Source organism: Chlorocebus sabaeus, chromosome 14, assembly GCF_047675955.1.
Source record: "Chlorocebus sabaeus isolate Y175 chromosome 14, mChlSab1.0.hap1, whole genome shotgun sequence".
NCBI lineage: Eukaryota > Metazoa > Chordata > Mammalia > Primates > Cercopithecidae > Chlorocebus > Chlorocebus sabaeus.
In genome coordinates, this window is record NC_132917.1 from 15421988 (window position 1) to 15438225 (window position 16238).

General features: G+C 36.5%; 1 protein-coding gene across 1 annotated transcript in view; it reads left to right on the forward strand.

Annotated features, from left to right (window-relative positions):
* Window positions 1-10133, forward strand: part of DDX1 (DEAD-box helicase 1) — a 38993-nt gene extending 28860 nt beyond the window's left edge. The window contains exons 18-26 of the mRNA XM_007971427.3: window positions 284-335; window positions 2676-2822; window positions 6306-6397; window positions 7687-7759; window positions 7880-7952; window positions 8039-8081; window positions 8842-8937; window positions 9040-9160; window positions 9818-10133. Of these exons, the coding sequence (XP_007969618.1) occupies window positions 284-335; window positions 2676-2822; window positions 6306-6397; window positions 7687-7759; window positions 7880-7952; window positions 8039-8081; window positions 8842-8937; window positions 9040-9160; window positions 9818-9948 (828 nt within the window). The 3' untranslated portion in view covers window positions 9949-10133. The remainder of the gene's footprint in view (window positions 1-283; window positions 336-2675; window positions 2823-6305; window positions 6398-7686; window positions 7760-7879; window positions 7953-8038; window positions 8082-8841; window positions 8938-9039; window positions 9161-9817) is intronic.
* Window positions 10134-16238: the final 6105 nt, after the last annotated feature.

The following is a 16238-nucleotide window of genomic DNA, read 5'->3' on the forward strand; positions in this document are numbered from 1 at the left end:
CTTCACTGTGATTAGATTTGCCTTTATATAGTAAGGTTATGTTTATTATAAATACATGATATTTTAGAAACCACATTTTCATTATTATTATTACCTTTAAAAGTGGCCTTAGACCTATAGTTAATGAAGGGTTTTTCCAAATCTGAAGAATGATTTTGCCTACAGATTATGTTATAAAGACATATATCTGAAATGCAGTGTTCTCCCTTTTAAAAAATGGCATCTATTCTGAATCATTATTTAACCACTCCTCTATCCTGTTTTTATTCCTTGTTTTTGATAGACTGACGATGTACATGCAAAAGATAACACAAGACCTGGTGCTAATAGTCCAGGTGAGTTAAAAGAGTCAAACTTGTTGAAAGATTTTGAAAATGAAATTTATACCTTACCTATTCTCATGAAGGATGTGAGGTGACCTGCAAAATTAGAACAGGAAATTTGGAAATAAAGACAATAAAAATGATAAAAAAGAAATGGGGAAAAAGCTGATACTAGTCAACTTAGAGGACTATGAATCATTGAATTTATTTATTTTTTGTTTTTTAATTTTTTGAGACAGTCTTGCTCTTGTCACCCAGGCTGTAGTGTAATGGCACGACCTCAGCTCAAGGCAACCTCCACCACCTGGGTTCAAGTAGTTCTTGTGCCTCAGTCTCCAAGTAGCTGGGATCTCTTGCCACCATGCCTGGCTAATTTTTTTGCATTTTTAGTAGAGCTGGGGTTTCACCATGTTGGCCAGGCTGGTCTTGAACTCCTGACCTCAGGTGATCCTCCCACCTCGATTTCCCAAAGTGCTGGGATTACAGGTATGAGCCACTGTGCCTGGCCTTAATCATTGAATTTAGATGTTAGTCTGCTGGCATCTAAATCACATTTTTTTTTTTTTTTTTTTTTAAAGAGAGGGTCTCACTCTGTCGCCCAGACTAGAGTACAGTGGTGCGATCTCAGCTCACCGCAACCTCTGCCTCCCAGGCTTAAGCAGTTCTCCTGCCTCAGCTTCCCGAGTAGCTGGGATTACAGGCACGCGCCACTACCACCTGGCTAATTGTATTTTTAGTAGAGACGAGGTTTCACCATGTTGGCCAGGCTGGTCTTGAACTCCTGACCTCAAATGATCCACCCGCCTTGGCCTCCCAAAGTGCTGTGATTACAGGCATGAGCCACTGCATCCAGCCACAAATATTTTTGATTATCTAAATCTCATTGATCATAGGAAACCAGCAAGTTTTTCTAGAGAGATTATTTTATACTGACCCTGAATTCAAGAAGAAATAATCATGTAAGTTTCTCATATCAGGGATATTGCATAACAAAGAAAAATTTCTTTAGAGCTTTGCAAAAGATACTGAAATGATTTTGAAATAGTTGTTTGTTGGCTTTTTTGTGTGTGGTAGAATATACATAACATAAAACTTTGCATTTTAACTATTAGTGTACAGTTCATTGGCATCAAGTACATTTGTATTGTTGTACAATCACCACCACTATCCATCTCCAGAACTTTTTCATCTTCTTAAACTGCACATCTGTACCATTAAATATTTATCAAGTTTTAAAAAGCCTAACATTAAATTCTGCCTCAATGAAGATTCTTCTGTGCAGAGCTGAGAGACGTTGTTTCAGGTTAAATAGTGTTTTGAAAGTATAGGAAGGTACATCATGATACAAGGATGGTGCTTAGAAAACTTGGAAGAATGAATCTTAAACCCATTAGGCTGCATGTCTGACATCAGATGTTTCAGGTGGATCATTCATTGGTGAGAGTCAGACTCTGTTTGCTTCATGGTTGAATTCACGGGCAGGTTTTCAACATCAAAAAGGTGAATTATCTGAAATCTTGATGAAAGATTTGAACTCAGGTTTATGTGTAGCTCTAAATTAACTAGACACATACTTAGTTATCCTTATTGTTGGAGAAGAACAGAGACAGTATTTGAAAATCTGTCATCCCACTGTTTGAGAATGCATTTTATAAAATTCCAGTTTTTATTCCTTCTTATATTTTTCTTGCAAAAGTTTTGCTTAGTTTAGACCACAATTAGAGATGATCAGAGAGACCTTAGAAATACTTTGGGTCACAGAATTAATGTCTTAACATTCAGTGGTTGAGGAATAACAATTGTAGCACAGCTTCACACTGAAAAATAGAGTTGGAGGATGGTGACGATTTTTTACTAGATTTTTGTGTTGAGGTTTTTACTGCATAGAGTGAAATATGAACTTTCTGGTATTTAGATTGATTTAGAAAGTACATTATTTTTAAAAGGAGTTAAAATAATTGTATAAAGCATTTATTGAGCATTTAGGGAAGTTCATGCAAGGCAGAGTATGACTTGTTCTTCCTGAGGGATGAGAACAGTGTTGCTGTGAGTATTTCTGTTAATTTGTACATATGTATGAGTATGCTCCCTCATAAGAGGTATGGTTATAGATGTTTGTATACTACATAAAGTAGCACAGAAAATATTAACAGAAACAAAAACAAATGAATGAATGGATTAACTCACTGTTTTACTCTATCTTCTTGTCCTTGTCTATATATAATACTTTTATTAAAACAGGTATTCTTTTTTAGGAAAATTAAGCAGTCAGTCTATGACTATAATTATGTGTATTCATGACAAATTCAGATTGAAATTCTGTTGGTTTTTGTTGTTGTTATGGTATTCAAGAGATGTGGTCTGAAGCTATTAAAATCCTGAAGGGGGAGTATGCTGTCCGGGCAATCAAGGAACATAAGATGGATCAAGCAATTATCTTCTGTAGAACCAAAATTGACTGTGATAACTTGGAGCAGTACTTTATGCAACAAGGAGGAGGTAATTTTTTCTCACTTGAAATAAATTATGTTTATTTCCTCTTGTGATAGATTATTAATCTCATGTTGATGCAATCTAGAATACATGTACAGAATTTAAAGCAGTGATGGCATATTTTAAGTATCTATGCTTATTCAGTACTTTTCCATATGATAAGCCCTAGAAAAAACAAGAGAGAATTTTCCACATAGGTACATTTTCATTACAGTGAACTTGAATCACAGCATTGTAAGGGTTTTATATCATTTGGAAGAAGGATAAAGTTATTTATTAGTCTTAAAGTTTAAAATGTGATCACTGAAATAATAGAATGTATGTCTTTTAAACCAGTAGATGGGGAAAAGCGAATAAGGAAAAAATCCTAATCTAAGCAAGAGCAAGAAAGGAAGGGGAATAAAATGAGAAAAATTATGGTTAGAAATTATAGAATAAGATCAATGTTGGAAAAATCTGAATGTATGAGTAAACACTGTAAGTATCAGTGGACAAAGTCTTCTCTTACAAGGCATGGATTGTTGGACTGGATGAAATCTAGCAATATGCTGTTTACATGGAGCATACTCAAAATCTGAGGACATGGAAAGATGGAAAGGAAAAGGAATGAAAAAATATTGTGCATGTGTCAGCTAAAATATTAACCAAAAGAAAGCCGGTTTAGCTATATTATTAAGAGATGCAGTAGACTTTAAGACAAATATTACTAGAAATAAAGAGTCACTATGTAATAAAATATCCAAGCTATAATGAAACTGTAAGGGTTCAGATTTTATGCTTCTTATAACTTCGAGTGTGTAAACTGTATTAGTGTGTTCTTATGCTGCTATGAAGAACTGCCTGAGACTGGGTAATTTGTAAAGGAAAGAGGTTTAATTGACTCACAGTTCTGCAGAGCTGGGGAAGCAAACATGTCCTTCTTCACATGGCAGCAGGAAGGAAAAGTGCTGAGCAAAGTAGGAAAAGCCCCTTATAAGACCATCAGATGTCATGAGAACTCAGTCACTATCATGAGGACAGCATGAGGGTAACCACTCTCATGATTCCATTATCTCCCACCATTCCATTACCTCCCACATGTGGGGGTTATGGGAACTACAATTCAAGATGGGATTTGGGTGGAGACCCAACCAAATTATATCATAAACCAACATAGAAAAATTCTCAATCAGTTGTTATGGAAATGCAAAATAAAATGACAGTATAATACCATTGTACATTCTAAACTAAAAATACAACACCGAATTTTGGCTATGGAGCAACTGCATACAGTTGGTGAGAGTAGATTGTTGATGAGAATATAAAATGGTATGAGCACTTTAGCAAAGGGTCTTGCAGTCTTTTATAAAACTAAAAATGTTGTCTTATGGCCTAGCAATTAAACTCCTAGATGTTTACCCAGGATAAATGAAAACACATATTGACAAAAAGGTGCTAGAATGGCCATAGCAGCTTTATTTATAATATTCTAAAACTGAAAACACACTAAGTGTCCATCAGTAGGGGAATGGATAAACAAAGTGTGAAATACAGTGGAATACTACTCAGCAGTGAAAAGGAACAGACTTTTCCTTGCTGAGTAGACACAGCAACCATAGATGAATCTCAGAAACTTTATGCCAAATTGAAGAATTTTTACACAAGAATATATACTGTATGAATCTATTTATATGACTTTTTTTTAAAGTCACAACTAATCTATGGTAGCAAAAATATCAGAACAGTAGTAGTCCCCATAAGGGTGGCAGCAGGGATAGGCTGGGAAAGGATATGAGGGTATTCTTTGGTGTGATAATGATGTTCTGTATCCTAATGGGACTTCCTCAGCAAATCTACTTAAGATTTGTAGATTTTCTTGAATACAACTTTTACCTCAAAAGAAAAAACTAAACAAATATTGAATTCTAGTTAATTATATGCATGCTGAACTGTGTACTGATGTCTGCAATTTACATTGAAATGTACAAAAATATAAAGATGAATTGATGGATGGATACAGGTATAGTTAGATATGTGGTTAAAGCAAGTATAGTAAAATGTTAATTGTTGAATGTAGGTGGTGGGTATACAACTGTTCATCGTTGAAATTATTTCAATGTCACTACATGTTTGAAAATATAAATGTTGGAAAAATGTAAAAAGTAAAAATTGGCAGATATACAAGGTAACATACAAATCCCATTGTACTGAGGAAAGATTAACACATCTTGTTATAACTGATGTACATCAAGGAGATAGAAAACTCAAGAAGGATATAGAATATTTGAACTAATAGTCATATAAAGAACACATTACACTGTTCATTATAGTGAGCACTTAAGTAACACTTTTTTTTTTTTTTTCAAGTCCTGGCAAACAGACTTGCTTGGTTGTTATAGTGACTGTTTTGTAATACTTATTTTCTTCCTATCAATGTTTTGAATGGAGGAGTTGATTATGTAGTAAGGAGTACTGTTGATTAAGTAGTAATATCCCTTAGTTACTTTGATCCTCCTTCCCTAAATATTCTGGATGTGGATGTTACTTCTGCCTAGAAAACAAGTTTACCACACCATTACTAACACTGAAACACAATATATATGAGATTATAGGGGTTTAAAAGAAGGGATTAAAGCATCCGTGTCCCCTTCACACATACCCTAACCAGAGAGTTGCAGTGTGTATTTGATACTTCCCTAAACCACTTGAATTCAGGATGCAATAAAATCTCAGGTGTATGCCTCTAGAAGTTCTGGTTAGCTGTTATTTCACTCTGCAAAGTTGATTTTTGTGTTACTCATTTTGAATAGATGTCTTTCAAAATGTATTGTTTCCTTGAATTTTCAAGTATACTTACTGAACTTAATTTACCTTGGAGAACAGTTAAGTGGCATAATTGTTATTTTGTTACCTCCCAGTGGTTACTCTTTTTGTTACTGTGTCTATTTGAAGAGTTTTCTTTTGGGGGGTTGGCTACCACTGCACCTGCCTCTAAAATAGCACCTCTCCATGTTTACAGTTTGCTGCTTTGAATCTTCTGTGGCCATGAAACTAGATAACTATGTTGCTTAAAACACCTTGAGAAGAGAGCAGGCTTGTGGGCATGGCCTTTTAGGAAGCACATTAACTTGATGAAGCTTAATTTTGGTTCCTCCAAGAATGATCTCTTTTCCCTACTTTTTGAGTCTTAGCTTTATGGAGGATAGTGAGGTTCCTGGTATACACATAGGCGTTTTAGTTGGCACACTGCTTGATCCACTCCTCCTACAGATTGCGAAGGGTAACTTAAGATGCCCTTAAAAGCAGGATGACTTTAACGCTCCATAGAGTTCATTTTAATGGTACTTCATTTGTGACAGAAATTGTGTTAACCATAGTTTATAGCAAGTTGGGGCATAGATTTTTATGGAATTGTGTGACACTATTGTAGTCTGAATTTTATTGGTTTTTTTTACATAGTCTTAGGCAGAAGATTTTCCAAGGTTAAATGCTTAATATGCTTTTCACTAGGACCTGATAAAAAAGGACACCAGTTCTCATGTGTTTGTCTTCATGGTGACAGAAAACCTCATGAGAGAAAGCAAAACTTGGAAAGATTTAAGGTACTGATATATATAGTTGATTGTTTCCTTAATACTTAAGAGGGGCATTATATCTAGTTTTAAGTAGTTCTGGTTAATATTATTAAAGCAGTTATTGTCCTAGAAATTTCAAAATGTTTCTACCCTAACCAATGCATCATCATCATGACAGGGATTAGTGATTGTTGACACTCAAATGGTAAATTACACATTCTCTATCAGCACAACACTACTATAACAAGAATTTTCAATTTTAGAAATTTTAGTTAAATTATTTCAGGTAGCTATTTTTAGGAGAAGTATCATTGGATAGCTAAGCCATGTCTTTAAGCCTTAAAAATAGTCTCCAGCAATAGCCATAAGTAACTTAATTTGTAGATTAATTAAGACAGGTATCAGAACATGGTTATGTAGAATTAAAGTTATTTTGATACTATTTGGGGCAGACCTTTCCGATTATGTGCTTGCAGCACGTGAACGGGTCATACAGCTCTTGGTGTAGGTGGGTGGGGCTTGAGCCATTTAGAACTAAAGGTCAGTAACCTCTCTACATCCAAGCAGTCTCATTAATTTAATAGACCCCAGTGTATAGTACAAGTGTCATTTTCTAAGAAAAAAGATCGGAAGTATTGGGTTGAAGAACTTTGACTTATGTTTCCATGCTGGGCGTAATCGATGCAGACGTGAAAACACATCGCATGGCCTCGTTTGAATGTGTGCTACCCTTCTCGACCTTAGGCATTTTTCCGGACCATAAGTCAGTATACCCTTTTTCCACCCCCCAGATCTCTAATTTTGCTGTGCCTTGAGGCACAAATGACATCGAAAGGCTAATTTGTATTTTTTGGTGAGCACCAGGGGCCTACCCTCATTTTCCTCCCCTTGAGAATTTTGTCTGTTACAAAAAGTGTAGCCTCCAGGTAAAATATCTAGTATTCTGGGTTTATTTGAATGTAAGAGTAAGATAATGCTTATGTCTGAACGTTGTGTTCTGTTTTATCTTTCTCTTCAATTTCTGAAGATATTTCTAAAGATTGAGCCAAGTTTTAGCAATGGTTTAATATCTTTGAGTAGAAAAAGAAAAGCAAAATGAACCCAATCTCTGATTTAATCACCTTAAATGTCATGTTTCAGCAGATCATGACATACAACTTCAAGACTTGGTCCAGTAAATTAGGAGTATGTGGACCTCTAATCCGATAGTAACACTTGAGTTTTTAGAGGTCTCATTTAGTGGAAGGATAGCATTTATTTTTATTGTTTAGTATATGTGCTAACAAACTCCTTTCTCTCTTCTCTGTTCCCTTTAGAAAGGAGATGTAAGATTCTTGATTTGCACAGATGTAGCTGCTAGAGGAATTGATATCCATGGTGTTCCTTATGGTAAAAAGCAACTTTTTATGCCTGCAGTGTGATTGTTATGGAATCTAAAGTAAAGCCTTCTAATATGTTTGAAAAATTTAGAAACTAATGGCAGTTGTTAATAATTGTTTTTATTTACAGTTATAAATGTCACTCTGCCCGATGAAAAGCAAAACTACGTACATCGAATTGGCAGAGTAGGAAGAGCTGAAAGGTACTTCTGTAATTTTTTCCTCCCCCATTTTTAAGCTTGTACGCTTTAGGAATAAAGTCTAATAGAATGCTTTTAACATCTTTCAGGATGGGTCTGGCAATTTCCCTGGTGGCAACAGAAAAAGAAAAGGTAATCTTTGTAGGGCTCTATTATATTCATTGTGTGTGTTATGATTTCAGATGTTGGAAATAAAAACAGTTTGATTTTCCCATTTAAATTTAATTCAGCTGCATGTGGAATACAAATGAACTTTTTAATGGCATTTTTTTCTGTATTCATTGAATGGACAAATAATAGGGTGAAATTTAGAAAGGAAAAATGCAAAACATAATTTTTCCTACTAGCTTTATTGTAGTCATTTCCACCAAAAACTATTTAAACATCTTCTGACTTGGTGCCATGGAAGACTTTTCATGGTGAGGGCAGATTTATTTTGATATAATTACTAATTTATAGAAAAGTTGTATTCATAAGGAGCTCCCATATACTCACTGCAAAAATTTACTAGTTGTACGTTTTGCGTTATTTGCTTTATTATTCTCTTATATAAAACATTTGAACTTATTTTTCTTTTGAACTTTATTTTTTATGTTAATCTTGACATAGTATGCTTCAATATTTACTTTTTCATCCTACTTTGAGAATTCCTTTTGATATCTGACACCCATTTTAGGAAAACTTTTGGATTATTCTCAAAAAGAACTTTTTCAGAAGACCTATTTATTTAATGAGCTACTGAATAGTAGTAGCCATTGGATGATATATCATACCTATAATCTATTTTTCTAGTGCCTTGAGGACAGAAAATACTTAAAAACAAATTTAGAATAAGATATTTAGTATGTCTTTATCTCCATGGCTGTTAATATTTTTTCCTTTTTAAATTTAGGTTTGGTACCACGTATGTAGCAGCCGTGGAAAAGGATGTTATAACACAAGACTCAAGGAAGATGGAGGCTGTACCATATGGTACAACGAGATGCAAGTAAGACTTGGAGTCAGGCTCACAAATAATGTATTAAAATGGTAAAATAGACAGCATTTATCTTCAAAAATTATATCTGGAAATTTTCTCTCCCTTACTTAGTTACTATCTGAGATAGAAGAACACCTGAACTGTACCATTTCTCAGGTTGAGCCGGATATAAAGGTACCAGTGGATGAATTTGATGGGAAAGTTACCTACGGTCAAAAAAGGGCTGCTGGTGGTAAGCTTTGAATTATTTTAAATACTATTTTAAATGTAAATGTACCTGTTTTGAACTTCAGTTTGGGAAGGCAGTAATTTCATTTCATTAGGTTAAGAGTATATCTTTAACATGTTAATCGTTCCCTTGTTACCCTCATAGTACTTTGTCCATACCTGCCTTGTAGCATTTTTTAATTGTGTCATCTTTATGTGAATGAAAGACTTCAGCTTAGCTCTTTCTCTTGAAGTGTTAATAAGAGTAGTTGAACATTTTGTGGAATTATTAGGAAACAAGAGCATAATAGGTGATTTTGAACAAGGAATTAGAAGCCTTTGACTTACTTCAGGTGGTAATTCAGCATATTATTTCCTCTGCCTGGGATGCCCTTTTGTTAGCTTGTTCCTGAAAAATTTTAAGACTGAGGCCTAACTAGTTGTTTCCAAGCCAAGGGTGGGTAGGGGTATTGGGACAGCTGTTAGTGAGGCCTAATTATTTATTTATATTGAAATAATTGATTTAACATTTTTTAAAGTCAAAGTTCTGGAGATAACTTGCCCAGTAGTACATTTTATTGCTACAAGCAATGTTTAAAGTGATATAATTGAGCCAAAGTATTGCTGACAAGTTATTTCAAGCATGTCATTTACATTACTCTGTTATTTGTGTGTGATGCAGGTGGAAGCTATAAAGGCCATGTGGATATTTTGGCACCTACTGTTCAAGAGTTGGCTGCCCTTGAAAAGGAGGCGCAGACATCTTTCCTGCATCTTGGCTACCTTCCTAACCAGCTGTTCAGAACCTTCTGATTTTTACATTTACTGAATAAGGTTTGAGTAATGAAAGTCTGTAGTCTTAAAACTCTAAAACAGTTGTGCTGCTTCCAAGCAGCAGTATTTATAGTAACGTAAGCTATTAATGCATGTCAGGGAACATTAGTCTTAGGAATTCTTCAAAAAATGGCATCCCAGTGAAAATAAATTTGATGACTATATTTTCATGAAGGTTTGTGTCTTATTTTAAAGTTATATTGATACATTTTTTTTCTATTTCTTTTTTAAGAACAGTATGGGCTTATGAAGTACAATTTATGGGTATGTGAATCTGGCAGAGGACTTACATGGAACCACTAGGGAATATTCTAAAAGTAGGTTTTCAGATGGTTAAGGTTGTCTATGTGTATATTGAAGCTAGAGGAGAGTTGGAACATGAAGGAAAATTGGATGATCCCAACGTAGAAGAACTGCTTGTTAGTTTGGAAGCTTGCAAGTTTTGAGGGAGTCAGTAAAGGTTCTGTGTCTAAGGATTGATGACTGATGTGATGGTGACAGTGAAGATGTATCTTCTTTTTATGAACCTTTCTTTCCAGATGATGCATACCCATTGAAGTAGAACTAATCTGCTGTCCCTCCAGGTCTTAAAATCAAACTCAAACTCAGTTTGTTTGTTTGTTTATTTTATTTTATTATTTTAATTTTATTTTTCATTTTTTATTTTTATTTTTATTTTTTTGAGACGGGGTCTTGCTTTGTCACCTAGGCTGGAGTCCAGTGGTGTGAACACAGCTCACTGCAACCTCAACCTCCCAGGCTCAAGCAATCCTCTTGCCTCAGCCCCCCAGGTAGCTGGGACTACAGGCACACACCACCATGCCCGGCTAATTTTTTTGTATTTCTTTTGTAGAGACAGGGTTTCACCATGTTGCCCAGGGTGCTCTCGAACTCCTGAGCTCAAGTGATCTACTCACCTTGGCCTCTGAAAGTGCGGGGATTATAGACATCAGCCACCATGCCTGGCCCAGGAATATATTTTCTTAAACACTGGCTCTTGCCTAAAATATCAGAAGGAAAGGGGAAAATGTAAATACATATAATTGAATTGTTCCTTTGTGCCTTTTGACTCTTAGTCTATAAGGTAGTTTTTTGGGGAAAATTATTCTTGTCCGAGAGTTTCCTTAAGAGCACAGGGTGTTATAATTTCTTATACAGTGGTTTTCAAACCTTTTAGCGTTGAAAAACCTTGAGTGAAACAATATATAAACATAAAAGCTGTAGTGAGAAAATCATTATCTCGTGTATTTGAGTTTATAGTTTGTGTGAAATGATTATGAGGATACCATGCTTTCACTTATCTCTAGACCACTTGCTTTGGAGATGTCCTAGAATTTCTATAACCAATCTCAGAGCTATGTGATGACTGCTCTGTGCAGTCTTCACACATTAATCACTGGTTTAGAAATTAACTTTTAATTGATGTGATAGCAAAGACAAGACTGAATTTCAGACATTTCAATGTTAGAACGGAGGGGATCTTTCTAATCACCTTGTTCATGCCCTTGTTTTATGAGAGAAAGCTGAGTTTAGAGGAACGCACATTCGCATGGCCTGGTAGGCAGAACTGGAAATAGAACTTGCGTTTCTTCAGTTTCAGCTTTTACTCTTTGGGCTGGCTACCTTTGGAGGATGACTCTCAGGTCCAGATTGCGAGGCCAGAGAGGAATGCTGGATAGAGCTTAGCAATGGTAAGGATGTTGTTTTTTCTCTTTAATTACTTACTGTTCAACTGGAATTACCCAGGGAACAAGAGTTTTCAAAGGAAGAAACCACATGTAACCAGACCAGCAGGGGAGTTGCTTGGAGATCCGACTTGCTCTTTTTTCCTACTCATATCACCATTAATTCTTCCCTTTACTCTTAGTCTTGCTTCCAGATGCTAATTCCTTCAGGTCATCGTATTAATGCCAAGAATGCAAGTAACTGTTAAAAGTCGGGTTAAGACGTGGTCACTGGGCCTGAAAGATGCTAATTGCCTGCCTCCTTCAGGACTGCCTTTCCCAGGTTCTGGTTACAACAGCGTACGATTCAAAATGATGTGTACAACTTCTGGGCCTTGTCCTGCCCACCCTGTCCCTGTTCTCTCAGACTGGAACTTGAATGTGGTATTAGTGAGCCTATTGCCACCATTAGAAAAGTGTAATACTTGGGGAATGGCAGAACAAGACAGAGGAACCTGGTGGCCTTGGGAAAGACAGATGCCCACCCTCTCCAAACTGCCCATTATAATAACTTGATGTTATCTGAGCTGCTCATGTTTAGGGCTCTTTGTTACAGAACTTTAGCCTCTACCCCAACTAATATATAAAACAGTAGAGGCCCTTCAAAGTCCAGAAAATGCTAAATATTAACCTTCATATGATAGTATTTGTGATTCAGAGCTTCCACTTGTCCATTCTTTAGTGTAGGAATTTTTAAGTGTACTCACAGATCTGGTGTCTGTAGTTGTATGTCAGTCTTAGAACTTCTGTAAACAGAAATGTCAAGACTTGCCCCAACTTCAACACATGATAGACATGGCTTGAGATCTTAGGAGCCTCGGCGCATTCCTTCTTACTCACAATCTAGTCGTTCCCTGCTCACTCTCTTCAAAGCTACCTTCAAGCTTTGATTGCTAGAACTTGACTTTCATAGTGACTGAAGTGGTTTAGGGGAAAGGCTGTTTCAAATCTTAATAAACTGAAGTGTTCTGCTCTAACTCAGGTTTATGTCTTTATTACTAATTTGAGTCCCTTACTAGGACAGACTCATTTAAGCACAAGTTATATTTCATTTAAGAGAGCATAGAAAACCAAATAAAGGGACCAAATGCTTTCATTGCCTCAGGATGTTTGCCTTAAGATAATTGATTCTAAAGGATTCTAACTAGTGGTCTTAGTTATGAGATTGCTAAAACCTTTCTGTACCTCGTTCTTCTTTTTTTTTCTTTTGTTTTGTTTTTTGAGATAGGGTCTCACTCTGTTGCCCAGACTGGAATGCAGTGGCATGATCTCAGCTCACTGCAATTTCTGCCTCCTGGCCTCAAGCTATCCTCCCACCTCAGCCTCCTGAGTAGCTGGGACTACAGGCATGCACCACCACGCGTGGCTAATTTATACCTCATTCTTAACATATCTTTTCCTGTTAGATACGTGGAAATTTCAGACTAGAGTAATCCCCACTCCTCCTTACTTTTTATTTATCGTCCGACTTCCAGAGAAAGTCATCGTTAACATTTTGGTTCATTTCTTTTTTCTGTAAATGTTTTGGTCTATGTATGATTCTGTATTTTTATTTAATATAAGCATTTTTCTTATAAATACTTTAGTGGCTACGTAATGCACTGAATGTACTATTATTTGTGGAACCATTGCACTCTTACTACTCATGAGCATTGAGGGGAGCTGGAAAGGATGTGAACTTTATAATATTAGTCTTGGATTTGAATCTGGCTCTAACTCATACTAGAAATACGACAGAAGGCAAGGTCCGTTAAGCTTTGATTTCTTTATGAAAACGGTGAAGATAATTCACATCATTCAGGATCATGTTCCGCATTCAGCAAAATATCTAGTAGATGAGGGGGCTATGTGTACTGTATAGTTACATTTTTTGTGTTACACAGAATAAACATCTTCTGTCTTTTGAAATATCTTAAACTAGATTCCTAGAAATTGGATTATTGAATTAAAGAGTCTGAATGTTATGAACATTTTTCAGAGTCATCATATTGCTTTCTGAAAGGGTTGAGCTGGGTGACGTTAACACTAACAATATAGGAAGAAGGCTGTACAATTTATTTTACAAACTGAAATAAGCTTGTTGCGCTCACAGTTTACTTTCCTGATGTCTCTTCATATGGTGTGTCAATTAGTGTGGTGAGTAGAGGTAGTCTCACATCTTACATGCAACTTCTTGCCTCCCATGGGCTCCCACTCCTGGTCCCACCATCATCAGATAAACAGGGACCTAGACTAGACTTGTTTTAAATAAGGTTGCAGGCTTTTTTTTTTTTTTTTTTTTTTCCATTTCCCAATTTTTGTCTTTAAAGGTAGAAGTGCATGTGGCAATGACTGTGAACTGCCCAGATTAAAAAAAAAAAAAAAAGAATCTTGGTTCCTGGCCAATTCCAAATGGGCAAAGCTATTTAATCACATTCCTCTCCTTGTTCTGACTTAAACGGGAACTACACACTTTATTTCATTTGAATGAGAAGTGTAAAATATCAAAAAAATATAGATAAATATCAAATGAGATCCCTGGTAGGTTCTCTTGCAGTAATTTTATCATTTCTCTATAGATGTGGACAGTTTCTAAAGTACTACCAGGAATTTTTTCTAAGTGACCTTATTTGGGAGGAAAAAGGAATGTGTGTCAGAAGGGAAAAAATGTAGTGGAACAGGAAGGAAAGGGAGGGATGCTATTTTGCTACTCCAAAGTAATTGATAGAGGATTCCTTTGGAGGGAGGAGTGGAGGGGGAATTTTTGCAGTTGTTTTCCATTCTACTGCTTTAAATCATTACCTTTCATTTAAACTCATTTAAATGTCTACTGTTTTCTGATAGATTCCACTCTTTCTGGTCAAAAGTATTGAGAGAAATTTGAAAGACAAGTCATCAGGTAGGCCTGGATTTGATCCTGACAATAGTTACTGACTTCTAGAGCTAAATCGCATGCAGAGATCATTAGGTAGAAGGTGGGAACCAGGAATCTGCATTTTAACACATTCCTCAAATAATTGTGCTCATGCAGATGGACCTTGAACCACAATTCAAGACACACTGTTACAGAGAAATGACTCTTAGAGCTTTTATTCTCACTGCAATCTTTTACTTGAGGATTTGGATAAGATCGAAAATGACATCTGAAAGACAGATGCTTGCTGTGTTAGAATCATGTCTCCTAGTCCACTGCCTTTGGACCCAAGATGTCCACCTCGAGTTCTGCTCCCTTAGCTTAGTGGTTCTCAACCCCAGCTGCACATTAAGGTCACCTAGGGTACTTTCAGAGAAAATACCAGTGTCTGCACTTCACCTCCAGAAATTCTGACTTAATTGTTCTGGAGTGGGGCCTAGGTGGCCTCAGTGATGTTAATGTGCTTCCAGGCTTGGGAGCAGCTGCCTTAAACTGAGTCTGACTCTAGATGTTTCTTAGTCCTGTTGCAAATCCTTGCGTCCTCTGCACTCACCCAAGCTAATGTGTCTTAAGGTTACATATAGTTAGACTCAAGCCGGAGCCCTTGCTGAAATATTATGTTGTGAGGATTATTATAGAGAAATGATAGAAATTGTAACATATTTCAAGAAACTGGTAAGATTACCCACCACCTGTAGCCTACTCAGAGGCTACTCACCTGTAGCCAAGTGAGTTTAATTCCCTTCAAAATAGTCGTTTTGGGGGTTGAGGCAAGTCTTTTTAAGGATGTTTCCATTTTTCAAAATCCGTTTGGCCTTTTCTCTTTTTGTTTTAGACGTTGCTACTTTGTTTTTATTTAAAGCATAGCCATTGCTTTAGACAGGACCAGTTTATACTCTAAAAATCACTGGTTTAACCCAGTATTTTACCTCACATCTTGTTCTCCAGCTGGGTAACTCATTCTGTTCACCAGAAAAGACTCTGGTTGGTTGCTAGTTTTGTGTTTCCTTGAATTGAATCCCAGTCTAAGGATAAATATTTGCTGCTGCCAAAGTAGGACTTTGAAGAGGCAGCCAGAGGATGTTTCTCTGCAGGGCAATAACTGGGTGTGAAGGGCTTCCAGTTTTTTGTGGTGGATTAGAGTCTCGGGGAAGACTCTCAGAGTTAGAAAATCCTGATCAGAACAGGGGGTTGGAGTCAAGAGAGAGAGGCCAGTAGGGACAGGGTCAGTTGAATGTTGGAGCAATGATGTTTGATAATGAGTTTCAATTTTCCTTTTCTACATCGTGATTTTCTTAATACCTTCAGATGTTTGCTACCAAGGTCGGCAAGCAGGTCTGTCAGTATGACTTGGGTATGAAAAGGAAAGCTTTCTGTGTTTAGACAAAGTAATGCTAGGAACAGAGTGTGGGAACTGGTTAGGATCCTGTTCTGTGGGAAATTGTTCCTTAATGGTAAGGGGACCAGCAACTTCTCTGGAGGAGTAGTCTAAAGCTCAGAAGAGTGACAGTCTTCGTGGCAATCAGGCTTTGTAAGCATTCTCAAGAATCCTTAGATATGTTGGGGAGAACTGGCTAACTTACAGACACGCAGGCTGAAAGCTTGAGGTATTTTGTTTGGCTCTTCAAGGCTAGCAATTTGGAGACATTGGC